Source organism: Purpureocillium takamizusanense, chromosome 3 (genome assembly GCF_022605165.1).
Source record: "Purpureocillium takamizusanense chromosome 3, complete sequence".
In the NCBI taxonomy this organism is placed as follows: Eukaryota; Fungi; Ascomycota; class Sordariomycetes; order Hypocreales; family Ophiocordycipitaceae; genus Purpureocillium; species Purpureocillium takamizusanense.
Genome location: NC_063070.1, coordinates 1,905,461 through 1,921,459, shown reverse-complemented (window position 1 = coordinate 1,921,459; position 15,999 = coordinate 1,905,461). Strand labels below are relative to the sequence as shown.

The 15,999-nt window shown below is 61.1% G+C and overlaps 8 protein-coding genes across 9 annotated transcripts; 5 read left to right on the top strand and 3 right to left on the bottom strand.

Annotated features, from left to right (window-relative positions):
* Positions 1 to 522: 522 nt before the first annotated feature.
* On the top strand, positions 523 to 1,663 carry JDV02_004163 (uncharacterized protein; the record flags this gene model as incomplete). Its single annotated transcript, XM_047985353.1, has 3 exons — positions 523 to 555; positions 635 to 1,057; positions 1,305 to 1,663. The coding sequence occupies 3 exons, from the start codon at positions 523 to 525 to the stop codon at positions 1,455 to 1,457; spliced, it is 609 nt and encodes a 202-aa protein (XP_047841330.1). The 3' UTR covers positions 1,458 to 1,663.
* Positions 1,664 to 1,729: 66 nt separating this feature from the next.
* JDV02_004162 (uncharacterized protein) lies at positions 1,730 to 2,657 on the top strand (the record flags this gene model as incomplete). Its single annotated transcript, XM_047985352.1, has 2 exons — positions 1,730 to 2,159; positions 2,283 to 2,657. The coding sequence occupies 2 exons, from the start codon at positions 1,730 to 1,732 to the stop codon at positions 2,501 to 2,503; spliced, it is 651 nt and encodes a 216-aa protein (XP_047841329.1). The 3' UTR covers positions 2,504 to 2,657.
* A 446-nt stretch (positions 2,658 to 3,103) lies between these two features.
* JDV02_004161 (uncharacterized protein) lies at positions 3,104 to 5,731 on the top strand. 2 transcript variants are annotated; one of them, XM_047985350.1, is made up of 5 exons: positions 3,104 to 3,249; positions 3,375 to 3,529; positions 3,669 to 4,141; positions 4,247 to 4,396; positions 4,487 to 5,731. In XM_047985350.1, exons 2-5 carry the CDS (start codon positions 3,409 to 3,411, stop codon positions 5,270 to 5,272), a joined length of 1,530 nt encoding a protein of 509 aa, XP_047841327.1. In that variant the 5' UTR covers positions 3,104 to 3,249; positions 3,375 to 3,408; the 3' UTR covers positions 5,273 to 5,731. The 2 variants fall into 2 exon arrangements, with proteins under 2 accessions (XP_047841327.1, XP_047841328.1); XM_047985351.1 differs by having other exon boundaries at positions 3,104 to 3,223; positions 3,375 to 4,141.
* Positions 5,732 to 6,307: 576 nt separating this feature from the next.
* Positions 6,308 to 8,712, top strand: JDV02_004160 (Sphingomyelin phosphodiesterase; the record flags this gene model as incomplete). The annotated part of the gene is made up of 4 exons (XM_047985349.1): positions 6,308 to 6,487; positions 6,567 to 6,653; positions 6,741 to 7,257; positions 7,358 to 8,712. The coding sequence occupies 4 exons, from the start codon at positions 6,308 to 6,310 to the stop codon at positions 8,710 to 8,712; spliced, it is 2,139 nt and encodes a 712-aa protein (XP_047841326.1).
* A 1,031-nt stretch (positions 8,713 to 9,743) lies between these two features.
* On the bottom strand, positions 9,744 to 11,444 carry JDV02_004159 (Ribonuclease H; the record flags this gene model as incomplete). The annotated part of the gene is made up of 1 exon (XM_047985348.1): positions 9,744 to 11,444. One exon carries the CDS (start codon positions 11,442 to 11,444, stop codon positions 9,744 to 9,746), a length of 1,701 nt encoding a protein of 566 aa, XP_047841325.1.
* Positions 11,445 to 12,008: 564 nt separating this feature from the next.
* On the bottom strand, positions 12,009 to 12,916 carry JDV02_004158 (Cyanamide hydratase; the record flags this gene model as incomplete). The annotated part of the gene is made up of 2 exons (XM_047985347.1): positions 12,009 to 12,523; positions 12,697 to 12,916. 2 exons carry the CDS (start codon positions 12,914 to 12,916, stop codon positions 12,009 to 12,011), a joined length of 735 nt encoding a protein of 244 aa, XP_047841324.1.
* An 865-nt stretch (positions 12,917 to 13,781) lies between these two features.
* JDV02_004157 (uncharacterized protein) lies at positions 13,782 to 14,944 on the top strand. The gene has a single exon (XM_047985346.1). The coding sequence runs from the start codon at positions 14,012 to 14,014 to the stop codon at positions 14,753 to 14,755; it is 744 nt and encodes a 247-aa protein (XP_047841323.1). The 5' UTR covers positions 13,782 to 14,011; the 3' UTR covers positions 14,756 to 14,944.
* A 44-nt stretch (positions 14,945 to 14,988) lies between these two features.
* On the bottom strand, positions 14,989 to 15,842 carry JDV02_004156 (uncharacterized protein). The gene is made up of 2 exons (XM_047985345.1): positions 15,560 to 15,842; positions 14,989 to 15,367 (listed from the first exon to the last, which is right to left on the bottom strand). The coding sequence occupies exons 1-2, from the start codon at positions 15,794 to 15,796 to the stop codon at positions 15,059 to 15,061; spliced, it is 546 nt and encodes a 181-aa protein (XP_047841322.1). The 5' UTR covers positions 15,797 to 15,842; the 3' UTR covers positions 14,989 to 15,058.
* Positions 15,843 to 15,999: the final 157 nt, after the last annotated feature.

Below are 15,999 nucleotides of genomic sequence, written 5' to 3'. Positions count from 1 at the left end.
CGGGGTATGCATATATACGGGACAGACAGGATTTGACAAGAGGCGCTTCACACGCCCGTCATGCCATGTCCGCGTGTCTGAACGGGCTGCATGGGTAAAACTCTACAACAGGACGAAGTACAGTAACAGCATACGAGCCAGCGTGAATACATAATAAAAGCTGCACACGACAGTCAGCGATGGCTCAGTGTCCCTCTGTCTGATTTGGACTGTAAAATAACGGTAGCAATTTGTGGTCGGTATGTACCGAAGACTTGCGGTGGCCCCCGTCGGCGCCTCCGGAGCTGCGTATGCTTACTTGCGTGAGGGGGCGTTGAGCAAAACGGGGACAGACCCGCGATGCTTTGCGGCGACGGCAATAGCCGCGGAAGCAAGCCTTCTCCTTTCTTGACTTGCCCGCGAGAAAATACACTCCGGTTACGTAGAGAGTCGTAAGAATATTTAAACGGGGTGGAGGGGAAGCGTCGTCGTCGTCGAGCACACATACGCCACCGTTTATTAGTTGGCTATCTCCCCGTCGTCATGAAAATCACCACGCTGTGCCTTGTTTCGAGTGTAAGTGTCAAGACTCCCCACTCCCCCCGGCGGCCCGGGCGGGACGCGGCCCCATGCTGACACTCGAGGACGACAAAAGGCCGTCGGCGGGTTCGCACGGGGGCTGGACGTGACCATGCCGGTGCGGGAGAAGATGGGGGTGGAGGTGGAGGTGGAGGTGGATGTGGCGCGGCCGCCGGAGACCACCACCACCACCCACGGCAGAGGTACGTTCGGGCGGGCGCAACCAGACCCGGACCGTAGCACCGCCGACGGACGGCGCAAGGTCTTCCCTCCGCACACCGAGCACGTCTGCGGCGCGTTCCCCGGCGGGGCCGACAAGTGGTGGAGCGTGCTGGACGCGGCCATCTGGCGCATCAACGCGGTGGCGAGGCGCAACAAGCAGCAGCAGCAACAGCAGCAGCAGCAGCAGCAGCAGGGGCGGCCCTCGCTCGGCGCCGGGCCAAGGGTGTGCGAGCGGGTGAGCTGCTCCGAGGGCACGGGCGTGTGGTGGTGCAACGACGTACGTACACATATCCGTGAACCTGAAGACTCTACTCGCCCGCTTGATATTATATTCCCTCGTCATTTGTTTCCCCCGCCTCCGCCTCCCCTTCGTTGTTCTCCTCCCCCGCCAACGACCGCAGCTGGCCGCGGGGTGCTCGCGACGGTTGTTCCTTTGGGAATGCGGGAAACGGGGAAAGGGAAAAAAAAAAAAAAAAAAAAAAAACCATGATGGCTAACGCACACCTCATCACGCGCGTGAGCAGGAGGACAAGCCAAAGACGCTGTCGAGCTGGATGGACATTGCCGAGGCGCTGCAGATGGCCAAGAAGAAGCGCTGGTGCGTCGAGGAGCGGTCGGTGCAGGTGTTTCATCCGGACCACTGGAACGTCATCTTTGCGGGAGGGGTCAAGTGTTGACCATGAGGAATCGCTCGAGTTTTGTTTCAATGGCGGTGCCCTTGCCTCGAGGCCGGCCCGCCGTGCTTGTTATCAGTCGAGTGGGTGGGATTTGCTAGGACTTTGGCCCCCCGACGACATACAGTACGTGTAGGTAATACGAAATAACTACAAGTCCTACGAGAGGAGGTAGAGGTGCAAAAAAACATGGGGGGCTAGCCATCGCCATTGGAGGAGACCCGCCCCAACGGCAACATCATCAAACGCCCGCTGAGGTGAAGATCATGACAACAATGGCCCTGCATCTCCGCCCCGCGACAGAGGTAGACATCGCCGACATCGTCGACGTCGCCCTCGCCGCCTTCGACCCCCGCGTCGACGCCGTCACCCGGAACCTCTTCCCCGGCCTGCAAGCCCGCCCCCCCGGCGCCGGCGACCAGCAGCAGGGTCTGAGGCAGTGGAGCGTGGCGCGCAAATCATCTCGGCTGCACGTCAAGCGATCCGTCATGATGGTCGCCGTCGACGCGGAAGACGTGGTGGTCGGGTACTCGATGTGGTTCGCGCCCGCGCGGAACGGTGACGACGACGAGTGCGAGCCGCTGCCGCGGCCCAAGCTGCTGCCCTTTGAGGGCCTGGACGGCGCGGCGCTGGCCCGCTTGCGCCAGGTGATGGAGGACGACGCGCGGGAAACGTTTGGGGAGCAAGGGTCGGAAAACGTGTGGAGTGAGTGACGGCCTCCCTCCCTCCATCCCTGCTGTCCACCCGCACGCACCACCGCTACTACTATATGTACCTGCATCGGGTTTGTTGCGTGCAAAATCACGACGCGCTGACGACAAGGCGCAGACCTCGACTCTCTCGGCGTTCACCCTCGACACCAGCGAAAAGGCGTCGGCAGGCTCCTGCTCGACTGGGGCACGCAGCAGGCAGAGGCCGAGGGCAAAGATTGTTACTTGGTCGCGACACCGGCCGGTGTCCCACTCTACCGAGCGGCCAACTTCGAGAGCACCAGGACGGTCGACATATTCGGGACCCCGCACGTGTCCATGATCAAACGGTGTGCATGACGTCTTGGGTAGAACACGTAGGACGCGCCTGAATTATATAAAAGAGTCAAAGCACTTTCTACTTTGGGCGCTGCCCTTGCACAAAAGGCCTGTTTCGAAGTCCGGTCAACTGCGCGCAGGAATCGACGGCAGTTGTCATGCCCGGGGGGCCCCCAGAGCAGGATGCTTGATAGCAAACGCCATCACCAACCAAACCGTCGCGATCTTTTGAGTTGCTGCAGGGGGCCTCGCATGAAGACACAAATGCAAGGGGGACCACCGTTTCGTCCCGCAACTCGCCATTGGTCGGGTGGGAAAAGAAGAAGCACAAGAGAGCCAAATTGACCATGCTGGGAGCAAGAGCTTGGTTGCTTGGCTAGGGTGCAGGGTCGCAGCCAGGTGCGGGCGGGCCCACACAAAAGGCTGACTAACTCCATTCAACTGGCCGGAGCAGCAACTGGCGATTGGTCGTGCAGGTGTCGAAAATCTGCAACCGCTCATTGGCCACAGTGACTGGGGATCTCGCAGCGGGCGGCAACTGGTGATTGGGCGGCTCGTAAGGACGCGTTCCTGCGGATTCTCATGTCTCTATTGGCATGTGAGAAAGGGCTTCGGGAGTGCCCGACATTTAAGTACAAACGACGACCGGCTGATTCGCCACATCGTAAGGACATCTCGTACGTACAGTTCGCGATGCCACGTGTGAAGCCCGGCGAACGGCAGCGCGCCAAGGCGCCCAAGGTACGAACGGGGTGCATAACGTGCAAGTCAGTGGTCCTCCTTCCCTTCCCCAGTTGCCCGCCGGCCCGGGCGGGCCATGGTTCTCAAGATTCAAAAAAGAGTTCGAGACGGAAAGCGCTGACAACCGGGCGGGGGCCGGTGGGCCGAGTAGGAGTATGTGACGGTGTTGTTGACGATACCTACCTATGCCGGCCAGGCCCCGGATACGGGGACTGGACGGGTTCGTGGAGTCGACAAGGAACTTGGCTGACCCGCACACAGTCCGCCGAGTCAAGTGCGACGAGGGGCGGCCGACGTGCCAGCGATGTAAGTCGACGACGATGAGTCCTCCACGGCCCTGCCTGCCGGTGCGGCCGCGGATGGTAGAAGCTACGGCACGGCACGGCATGGCACGGCTTGGCACGGAACGGAACGCACGGGTCTGACCTCTTGGGAACGACAACAGGTAACACGACGGGCCGCATCTGCGACGGCTACCAGCATCACCGGCACATCCAGCAGCAGGCGGCGGCGGCGGCGGCGGCGGCGGCGGGCCCGCTGAGCCCGGCGCCGAGTGAGCACCCGTGGGCGACGCCGGCGGAGTCGCGGTCGCTGCAGTTCTTCGTGGAGCAGACGGCGGTGCAGTTTGGCACCTTTCTGCCCGACGACCTGTGGAGCGTGCGGATGCTGCAGCTGGCGCACTCGAGCTCTTGCGTGCGGCACGCGCTGGTCGCGTTGTCCGCGTACCACGAGCGCTTCCGCATGGGCGACGGTGGCGATGAGACATACCAGAGCGGAAGCAGCGGTAGCAGCAGCGGCAGCAGCAGTGCTAGCGAGGCGCACGGCCTGCGCCAGTACAACATGGCGATCCGGGCGCTGCGGGTCGACCCGACGATGCATCTCCAGCTGGTGTCGTGCACCATTTTTGTGTGCATTGAGGTGCGTGGGAGCCCGGTTCTGAATCTTTAACCAAAGTCGCATCCCCCGCCCGGGCCCGCGGCAAAGGACTGACAGCATGCTTACCTCGGAGGTTTGCTATGGCAGATCCTACGGCGCAATATGACCAACGCCATCAGCTTGTTCAAGCACGGTTGCGCGCTGGTGCGAAGCGTGAGCGCGACGGACCCATCCATTGACAAGACGCTGCGACTGATAGAGGCGTTTTTCTCACGCATCGCGACCCAAGTGTTTCTCGTATGTGGAGTATATACCTATACTGTCGCCACTTGAGGTTCCCGCTCAGGTAACCGATAAATCAAGGTCACGGCTGACGCAGGCGGGCAGGTCATCGGTGGCGACAGGGATCATAGTCTGGCCAAGACGATCCTGCCACTGCTCGAGCGGTCGTCCGGCGGGACCGACGAGGCGTCGACGCAAAGGACCATCTCGTCCATCGCCGAGGCGCGCGAGTGGCTGCTGCAGCTGGCCGTCGCATACGGGCGCGACATGCCACCGCCGGCGGTGACGGCTCTGGCGCGGCGGTTCGCCGCGTGGTCCTCGGCCTTTGACGCCTTCCGGCGCTCCATCAATAAGTCCGGACGCGTGCTGGGCCCGGCCGAGAGGCGGGCGCTGGCGCTGCTGGAGCTGCACCGGCGTTATCTGTCCATCAACATCGCGGCGCTGGACCAGGAGGACCGCGAGGACCCATCGTCGTGGGACCAGTGGACCGACGAGTTCCGCGAGATGGTGGGCTTCGCCGAGGAGGCCGCGGCCGACGACAACGATGGGCCACGCTTCTACCTGGAGATTGGGGTGCTACCGGCGCTCTTCTTTCTATGCGCAAAGTGCCGCGACCCGGAGACTCGGCGACGGGCCATAGAGCTCATGGCGCGGGGCCGGGTGCAGGAGGGCATCTGGGGCAGCGACATGGCGGCCAAGGTGGCGCGGCGCGTCGTCGCGCTCGAAGGCGGGCTCGGCGGCGGCGGCGGCGCCGTCGTAGCGGGCGACGCGCGCGTGCGTCGCATCGCGGTCCACGCCGACGCGGAGACGCTGAGCGTAGGCTACGAGCTGAGGGGCGGGTGGGTGCAGGAGGCGGTGGAGGAGATGCAGGACGTCGTTGACGTGGATTGATAGTATTGTCTTGTTGTCGTTGCTGCGGCGAGTGTTGTCTGCGGCATAATAGACGACGCGAAGATATAAAGGTTTATGTTGGAGGCGGGGGAAGGAAGAGAAGGAGGGGCAGGGAGGATGAAGAAGAGGGAAGGAGGAACTGGAGGTTGCTCTGCAGCCGCAGTCGCCCGTGGCGGGCCTTCCCGCTCTGCCTCCCTCCAACAACAACAACATCACCACCAACACACACGTAACCCCCCCTCGGCGCCGCGATCCAGACCGGGCCTGGACGAAGCCCAAGCACGGCTCCTACAGCATCCATGACGACCTCCATACCTGCAGGCACATTGTCTATATGGCCATCTGTACAAGTACGTAGCATGCATACGGATACTCGTATGCAGGCACACATTGTAATGATCACATGTAATAATCATAGAAAATATCAGAGCACGCTCCAAGCGAGCATCCACTTCACCGTCGCCGCTCTTTTCCTCACGTCGTCCTAATAAACGACGGACCCGTCCTGTCCGTACGAAGTGAACCTCAGCTCAACCAGCCAGTCCGCCGCGAGCCCACACACACTTCGGCTGCCTCCATCCCCAGACTATCTCTCCACGCCGACGGCCCACCCACCACTCCAGCCCCCAGGTCCAGCCCCAGCTGCTCAGGGACCAGGGGCCAGAGGAGAGTCTATTCCCCCGCAAAAGTCGATGTCCATGGAGTCATCGCCGGGCGATGGCGGGGGCCATAGCCAAAATTTCGTCGTACTAAGTTAGCTCCTACTTCGTAAGGACAGCCAGCCGGCGCGCTTGCGATGCATAAGCCCGAGCGGCGCAGAGCTTCCAGCTTCTTAAAAGGAGCCCGACCTCCGCCGCCCGCTCCCGTAAAACGCGAGAGCGACCGCTGCCGGGAAACTGCTACGGACCCAAATCCCAAGGCTTTGGCTTTCGAAACTGACTTGCGCTGGCTGCCTGCCTTACAGGAGACTCATAAAAGCTCGCGGCACGGTACGAGAGCCGAGAGAGAAGGGAACCACCACGCGACAAAAAAAGAATGCTGCACACCGTTGCGCGCGGCCTCGCGCTTTGCCTCGCCGTGGGCAGTCTGGCGCCGCAGGGCGTCGCGGCCGATGCTCAACACGTCGAGCGCGACCGCCGCTCGCTCGCCGCTGGAACATGGGCGCTCGAGACGCGCCAGTCGCTCGGCGACCTCAAGACGTGCACCGGCTGCAAGGTGCTTTTGTCCCCCGCCCCTTGCTGTCTCTGCCGAGACTTGTTCGGGTGCTTCGCTGTGCTAACAGGCTCCTACGCAGAGCATCTTGCGCATGGTCAAGAGCATCCTCAAGGAGGGCAACGAGTCCTTCATAGGGCTGGCCAAGCATCTATGCACATCGGGCACTGTAAGTGACCGTCCATCCGTCCCTTCGTGCGAAAACATCCTTGAAGACTACTTTGCTCACGCAAACACATCTTTTTCCCGCCGTCAGGGTTATGATGCCCAGTACTGCAACGGCACCATCGAGCGTGAGGCGCCCCCCATTGCCGACCTCTGCCGCAAGCTCGACGTCGACAGCAAGGCGGCCGCCGAGTTCTGCCAAACCTTTCTAGGCGTATGCGAGTCGTCGCCCATCGACCCCTGGGACGTGCCGTTCCCCTCGCGCCGGCCTTGCGACCAGTCCCGCGTGAAGCCCAGCACCAAGAAGCCCGTCCAGGTCATTCACTACTCCGACATCCACATCGACCCGCTGTACGTCGAGGGCTCGAGCGCAAAGTGCGACAAGCCCACTTGCTGCCGGCTTTTCAACTCGGACGAGGTCCCCGGCAAGAACAAGTTCCCGGCCGGCCCCAACGGCGACCACAACTGCGACGTCCCTACTACCCTCGAGCAGAGCATGTACAAGGCCATCAAGGACATGTTCCCTGACGCCATCTTCAGCCTGTTCACCGGAGACATCATCGACCATGGCCTGTTCAACACGTCCAAGGAGTACAATGAACAGTCAAGTAAGCCCTGGCTCCCCCTCCAGCCCCTCTTCCCCGCAAGTCCCAGCCGTCCGTCTCGTTTGTATGGCAACCGCTGACCTTCCGGCGCGTATTCAAAAAGTCACGGACGCCTACACGAAGATGAACGGCAGTGTCAAGCTCATCTATGGCACCGCCGGCAACCACGAGGCCCATCCAGCCAACATCTATAACCCCAAGTCGGTCAGCAACGATACCGCCTGGCTTTACGAGACGCTCGACGGCCAGTGGCAGCGCTGGATCGGCAAGTCTGACGACGCCCGCTCCATGGGCGCCTACTCGGTCAAGTATCCTGGCGGCAAGCTGCGCGTCATCTCGCTCAACACCAACATGTACTACCGCTTCAACTTTGTGCTGTACCAAAAACTGGAGCGCGACCCCAACGGTCAGATCGCCTGGCTCGTCGACGAGCTCGACGCCGCCGAGGCCGCTGGCGAGAGCGTCTACATCCTCGGCCACATGCCCCCCGGCGAGCACGACTGCCTACGCGACCAGAGCAACTACCTCGACCAAGTCTTCAACCGCTACCAGGGTACCATCAAGGCCATGTTCTTCGGCCACACTCACGTCGACCACTTTGAAATCACCTATAGCGACTACCAGAATCGCAACGCGGACAACGCCGCCGTCGTGTCCTACATCTGCCCCTCGCTGACACCTACGTCGGGCATGCCGTCGTTCCGCGTCTACGATGTCGATCCGGACACGTTTGCCGTGCTCGACGCCACCACTTACATAGCCAACATGTCCGAACCCGGCTTCCAGAGCCGGTCCGGCCCGAAGTGGACCAAGTACTACTCGGCCCGCGAGGTCTACGGCCCAACTGCCAAACCCCCGCTCGCCGAGGGCGCCGAGCTGACGCCCGCCTTCTGGCACCGCGTGACCGACGCGCTGGAGGGCAACACGGATCACTTTGACGCCTACATGGCGCGCAAGAGCCGCGGCTGGCAGGCCGACAGCAAGTGCCGCGATGACTGCATGAAGCAGGAGATCTGCCAGCTGCGCGCGGCCCGCAGCCAGGACAACTGCTTCAAGCCCAAGCCGGGCGTGCACTTTTCTAAGCGAGACGATGAGCATCACCACGGCCACAACCGCGGCGAGCACGACGAATGCGGCGTGTCCGTCACCGGCGAGGTGCTGACCGCGATGGCCAAGCGCGAGGACCTGCTCCAGCTGCTGCACGAGACGTTTGTGAAGGTCGGCGCCACGCTCGAGGACGAGCCCGAGAAGCCCGTCGAACGGCGTGCCGCCAGCGACACGGCCTCGGCCTCCAAGAGCGCAAAGGAATCGGACTGCGTCGCCAAGACCACTGCTTCGGGCACGGCGGCGGGCTCGGCCTCGGGAACGGCGAGCACGGTGCCATCGAGCACCGGCGGTGCGGCGGCACTGGGTGGTGCGGCTATGATGGCGGTCGGAGCAGCGGTCATGGCCCTCTAATATACTTTACCTAGCTCTATATTAATACGGTACTTCTGTTTTTGTGGCATCTATGGGTACATGTTCCTGCCGTCTTTGAACTGCTCAGAGCCTTTGGCCGAGAAGCAAAAGAAGAATCCAGCTTGATATGGCCCGAGGCTGTCAACGACAATGGTCTGTCAACAACGCATTGCGTGCTCCAGAACAAGCAACAGCTCCAGGGTAAACTATTCCCAAGTCATTCACAAGAGGTAGACGGGACGACCTGGGGGGTTCCTGCCGATCTGGCGTACTCGTAAATTCTGTGTCGGCGGCAGCCAGCAGGACACATCCGGACTGGGGACGGGCAAGGTCGACGCATGACATGGCGGGCTCCTCGCTTTACCTGCCTCTACAGCCCTCCCTACTCCCATAGTAATCTTCATCTTCCGGCAGTTTGGGCTTACCGCTTTTCCCAACTCCTGCTGATCCCGCGAGCCTTCCGAGTGGCAAATGGCCTACCGGCTCTCGCAGTAAAACGGGAAAGGTGCACTGTAGGTACTAACGCAGGAAACAGGTCTTGCCACTGGAAACCCTCAATGCTGCCGTTAGACGCAGGTTACGCGAGCCTGCAGGCAAACTGGCAGGAGCGGGGGAGGCGCAAACAACAGGCGCGAACAGTTTTGGCAGGGACTTCCAGGTTGGGAAAGAACCAGCAGGGCGTGGGTATCTTGGCTACTACAGTCCAGCGGTATGTACAGCTCCGCGCCCGGCAAACATAATACACAACAGCTCCCCGTCTTCCTCCTCCACCCACTCTCCTCCTCCACTCCTTTCCACCATCCCTAGCCAGCGTTGATTTTTTCCGTTCATTTGTCCAACGTCTTACGGCCAGTGATATCCCAACTGCACACGCTCCTTTTTTGGGGGGGTTTTCTCTTTTGTTTCTTTTTTTCTGTTTTTCTCCTTCTTCAAAACTCCCGCGTCCAACATCACCACTTGACAGAAGCAACCTTGACCTTACCCTCGGCCCTGTTCCGCATTCCGGACCACGGCCACTAAGATTCGCCCTACTATTCGAGCGTGGAATAGCTAAGGTCTCTGAGGCTCACGGTTCTCGGCGCCTCTGGCTCACGAGCCTGGGCCGCCATGGCTTCTTCCGCCATTTGGTCGGCCCAGTCGCGCATCCACTGCCTTTCCTCGGGCGACATGTGCGAGTACAGCGTGTCTTCGCTGATTTCTACCTGTCCCCCCTCCGGGTCTGCCTCTGCCGGTTCCGCAAAGGGGAGGCCCATTCTTCCTGCTTCAAACGCTGTGGGCACCGTGGTCAGCATCGGCGTTTCCGTCTCGTCTGCCACCGTGATTTGGGCCCGTCCTGCTGGCTCAACTGTCGCCTCAACTGTCTCTGGCGACTCCATGGGTGTCCCAGGCGATGATCCAGGAGCTTCCCCATGCGTCGACCCAAGGGGCGAACCTGGAGCAAGCGCGAGACTCGCCACAGGAAACATGCCGGGCGACAACCCAGAACATGACTGGTGGGACGACTCAAGGATCGTCCCCTGGCTTGACTCCCGGGTCCTCCCCTGGTCTGCCCCTTTGACTGTCCCCTCGCTTGACCCTGGGCTCGACTTCTGGTTCGACTGCCTCGACGGCTCCTCTGCCATACCGTCTGGCCCCTGATCAGACCACTGGTCAAACGTATCGTCAGACCCTTCCTCTCCAACCTCGTCTTCTGCCTCGAGCGCCTGCGCGGCCAGCTCCTGCGCTTGCTTGTTCTCCTCCAATGGAACATACCACAACTTGATCGACTTGTTCCGTCTGCTGGCCCGGCTTCGCTCAAAGTCCTTGATTCCAGCAAGTGTATCGCGGATGACCTGAGCTGCGTCCATGCCACCATCCTTGCTGCTTTCGAACCAAGAAGAGTTGACCGTCAAGGAGCTTTCAACATACTTCGACGACGAGACAATGTATACATGACGCAGCGTGCGGTCCCCTTGGTGCAACTTCCTGACGATGTTGACGGCCTTGGACGCGGCGTACGCCTGCACCCCATGCTCGCTCAGGGTCACACCGCTTTCTGGGCCGAGCACGCCCTTCTCGTTGTACTTGGAGCCCCAACCGCAGAAGACGCTCCAAGCTGCTCGTGGCCCTCCTGGAACCGCGACACCGCAGCAAACTACGAGAGACTCACGGTCGCATCGTGGAAATACGCGTGGTCCCATGTGCTCGGGAACGGGACTCTCGAGTTGCAGCAATGACTTCTCGTGGTTGTATACGGCAACAGGCTCGCGGCGGCATGCGACGCTGCTTGGGTCGAACAGATTCGCGATGGGCTGTCCGTTGGCGTTCAGGGCCGTGCCGTCTTCATGTCTCTCTGACGGGTTTGTCTGCGCATGCTGCGCACGAGATGATGCCGGCGTCACGGTAACGGGACGATTGAGCGGGCTTGGACGAGGAGTCCCTTGGCCGTACCGTGACGAACGTGGCCGCGTGGGCATCCAGTCTCCTGCGATATTGCGGCCGTTCGGGCCGTGGTGTGGCGCGTGGCCCGGGTTCATGCCCATCTGTTGCGGTGCGAGGTAGCCTGTGACAGGACCAGCGCCCAGGTTGAATGCGGTCGGGTAGGGCACTACTGGCGCCGAAGTCATCGGAGACGGATTCATGGGCGCCATTCCACCGTTGGTAAACGCCATTCCATAATTCCCCAGCCAGGTGGTATCCCAGCCAGCCATGTCGCCTTGCGGCCTGCTTGGGTAGAAGCCGTTCGGATCCATTGCAGTACCCAAGAACACGGGGGAACGAGGGTGTTGTCGTGGTGCGAAGTTCGCTCGCGTGGAGGAGTACCTGCAATCACAGCGGCGCAGGACCCACGATGATGTTGTTGATTACCAGAGCGAGAAAGTCCCCGGACGATGGGTTGTTGCTTGGCGATTTGTCTTTGCTTGTCCAAGTGACCTGCTTGTCGATTGGTGGTTACCTTGGAACGGATTGTTGCCTGACAATAGACTGTTGCTTGACGGTGTGCTATTGCCTCGTGATGAGCCGTGCCGTTGCGTGACGATGTGTGTTTGCCGTGCTGTTTGTGTGGTGTGTGGTGTGTCGAGAATGCTGTGAATGCCGTGAATGTCAAGAACGTCGTGAATGCCGTGAACTTCGTGAATGCCGTGAATTTCGTGAGTGTCATGAACGTCGTGAGTGTCGCGAGTGTCTTGTCTGTTCTGCGTTGTGTGTTCTGCGTGTTGTGTCTGTTGTCGTTTTTATATACAAAGCAGACCGTGGCACGACGCGTCTCGCTTACACTCTGTCGAGCGTCAAACCTTATGGTTGGACCGGCAAAGCTACTCATATCGGGCCATGAGTTTATTTCCCCTTATCTTTGCCGCGAAGTCGGGTATGTGCGTAGTGTGGCACCAGGGCTTCTGGGTGATTTCGCGGCGCACTGTGTCTGCGAAGCAGCCCAGCCAGCCGCGGCGAGGGAACGCGGCGATGACGTCCTCGCGCGTTTCCGGGTGCAGTACTTGGCCAAAGTCTGCGACGGCCGGGTGGTCGCTCACGTTGTCGAAAATGGTGGCGAGCTGGATCAGCTGGCCGAGAAAGGTGATTGTGCCGTCGACGCCGAGGTCCTGGTGGCGCATGACGGTCTCGCAGACGGCGTCGGCCCGGTCCCGCGGGCAGCCCCTGGCAAGGAGTAGATCGCGCGCCTGGATGGCGCCGTAGAACTCAAAGGACATGCGCGACGCGGCCATGTGCTCGTCCGCGGTGCCAATGTCGTGGAGCAGGCAGGCGAGGGCGAGGGTCACGGGGGAGAGCTGCTGGCTGCGCTCGGGGAACTGGTCCCTGAGGATGGCGGTGGCTGCGGAGTGATGTCAGTGATGGTGCATAAAACCCCCTCCACCCCTTTGTTTCCTCTCTCCTTAGTTTGTGTTGTTGTTGTTGTTGCTCTCGTCATCGCCGCTGCCACTTCTGCCGATCCTGCCGCGCATGTCCACTTTTGCGCTCGTGCGCCGCCTGGCGTGAGCCACGTACCGTAGTAGTACACCCGCATCGAGTGGTTGAAGGTCTTGTCAGGGAGCTTCTCCCTGACGTGGTCGCGCACGAAGGCGACGACGGCGTCATCGTCGGGAAAGACGACGTCGTTGACGCGGACGGCCGTGGGCTCGTTGACAAAGGGCCTGCCGCCGTGGAAGATCTTGCTGGGGTCCAGGGGCACGGCGTGCCAGCCGTTGCGCTCGACGTCGTCGGCCATGGGGGGCGGGCGGGCGGGCGAGCGGGCGGCGGTGGTGATGGTGATGGTGATGGTGATGGATGGCTAGGGATGTAGTTGGAAGTTGTGGGGTGTGGCTTGCACCCGCTGCTGCTGCTGTGTCGCGGTTGCGATGGCGTTGCGGGGTTGTCGTGGTTTCGCCCGTGTAAGTGGTATGGTGATGGGCGAAAGCTGGGGAAGATGATAACTAATACCAATTGGGCGCCAGAAGAAGGAGGAGGACTTGGGAAGCAAAAGAACAACAAGAGAGAGAAAAAAAAGCTGCGATGAGTTCTGCTTTAAGTAGCCGCGCGGCCGCTGACATTTTGCTGAGGAATTCCATGCTAATAATGCATCCCATCTTTATCCGTCAGTGTGTATCAACCTGAGGTTGACACACACCTCGCTCGACGACGACGACTCTGGAGGCGCTTTTTTTTTTTCTCCCATCAATCACACGGCCCGCCCGCCGCCCCGCGTACCAGATTGGGAAGCCGGCAGCGAGCCGCCACCACCGCAACGGCCGGCCGAGCCCGTCTGCCCGCCGAGGGTGGTGCCGCTGCCGGAGATGCCGGTCGCTGGTTTCAGACACCTTCACCAGCCGTGGAGGCTGATGATGACGATGGCGATGCTGGAATGACTCTCCAGCGACGGCTCGGCGAGGGTGTCGGGGTTGAGGTCGTAGGGGACGAGCACGCGCGCGCCCTTTGCTGTGGGGTAGGGGACGGGCAGTTGTCAATTGGCTGCTGGGCGAGGTGGTATCACTGGTATGAGGGAGGGAGCTGTGTGTAAGTAATTAGTCAAATAATAAATGGAAGCATCTGCCAAGTATTCAGTAGTTACAAAGTACGAGGTTGAGCGAGTGACTACAACGCAACTATCGATATAAAGCGGCCGACTTGCGCAGAGTCACCATCACCGCTCCATCCCGACAGCAAAACGTCAAAGACTCGGGAGACTTGAAACTTGGAAGAAGAGACCCAGGACTACCTCAGCTTCACACCAAATCGACCCAAGCCACTGCGCCGCCGCCCGCGTTCATCACCATCACCACCACCACCCTCCACATCCTCAAACACCATCGTCGTCGTCTTCGTCATGTCACTCGCCGACCGCATCCCCGCCGGCAGCGCCATCTGCGACGAGGCCCTCGCCCTCGCGCGCGACACGCTGCCCGAGCCCCTCGTCAACCACTCGCTGCGCGTCTTCCTCCTCGCGCGGTGGCTCGCCGAGACGGACGGGGCTTGCGTCGCCTACAGGCAGGGCCGGGGGCTCGAGCTGCTCTTCGTCGCGTGCGTGTGCCACGACCTCGGCGCCGGCGAGCGCTTCAACGGCCCGCAGCGCTTCGAGGTCGAGGGCGCGGACGCGGCCAAGGCCCTGCTGCTGCTCAAGAAGGGCTCCGTGTCGTCGGCCCACGAGGCCTCCTCTGCTACCGATGATGACGACAAGAACGACGCTGCCGCCGAGGCCGACGCGCACCGCGTGTGGACCGCCATCGCCGTGCACACCTCGGCGGGCATCGCGGAGCGCATCGACCCCCTGTCGCGGCTCGTGCGCCTCGGCGTCCTGCTCGACTTTTCGCGGGCCACGCGCGATGCCACGCCCGGGGCCGCTGCCGTGTGCGCCGAGGCCGAGGCCCTGCTGCCGCGCCTCGACGTCGAGGAGGTCCTCGCCAACGCCGTCGTCGGGCAGGCCGGCCACGGCGATGACGACGGTGGCCTGCCGCCCGATAACTTGACGTGGCCGAGCACGCAGAAGCACCCGGCCGGCAGCTGGCCGGGTCTGCTGCTACGCGCGCACCGGCAGAACCCGGGCCATGGCGGCAGGAACCCGGCCTTTTAAGAGATGGGCAACAAGGTCAGCAACGTGAGAAAGCATATGGAGACGGACGTCTTTGTTCGCGATGGCTCATCACTCTCTCACTCACTTGTCGTCATCGAGTCCTACGGTGTCCTGCTCGCGTACACGGGTAGTATATCACTTACACACATTCACACACACGCGCACACACACACACACACACACACACACACACACACACACACACACAAATATATATATATATATATAAATATGACGTTTTGAGCTCAACCATCCAGGGAGTCTAATGCAAGGCACCCGCGCGTCCGCCGCCACTTCTCCACCTCAAGCGCCGCCGGCCTTGCAAATCTTGGTCGCCGCGGCGACGTGCTTCTTGTAGGCGGTGGGGACGCCCGAGCGCTGCACCTTTTGGCAGAGCGTCGCCACGTCCATCGTCTGCCAGCCCTTGACGGCCTTCATGCCCTTGAAGAAGAGGCCGGCCGAGCACGCGGCGTCCATGTCGCACTTGATGTCCTTGTAGTACATGGCCCGCTGCTGGAAGATGCCGATGCTGTCGTGGTCGGACCCGAGGCCGTCGTGCTTGTACTTGAGCGACTGGGGCACCTTGTTGTTGGCCAGGACGCGCAGCGTGGACTGGTTGGGAGGTCGTGTGTGTCAGCGAGGTTTTTCTTCTTTTTTTTTTCTTCCATATCTTGATCGTTTCTTTCGCGGCGGGGGAAGATGAGGAAGGGGGCGGGATGACGGTTGAAGGTACTCTCTCTCTCTCTCTCTCTCCCCTTCTCTCCCTCTCTCTATGTGTGAGGTGTGTGAGTGTGTGCAACGTACCTCGGTCAGGCCGGTGGTAATGGCCGCGAGGCACCCCTGGTGGCCGAGCTTCTCCTTGTTGCTCTCGGCGATGATGGCGCGCGCGTGGGCGCTCTGCTGGGCGTTGAGACCCGGCAGGTTGGCGCGCGCGACCAGCTCGGGCTGCTGCTGCTCGACGTCGGCGACGGGAGCAGGGGCGGCAAGACCCGACGAGGCGCCGAGCGCGGCGACGAGGGCGACGAGACCGGTGACCTTCATGATGATGATGATGATGATGATGATGACTTTAAGTGTCCTTCTTTTATGAACAAGTTTTTCGTTGCTGTTGCGTTTGGTTTTGTCGTGTACTGCTTCGGCTGGGCTATGTTTTCTTTGGGATTGATAAATGGTACAGACAAACGAGGAAACAGAGTCGACGATAATGAAGATGATGACGGCCGTCTTATACTCGTCCGTGCATA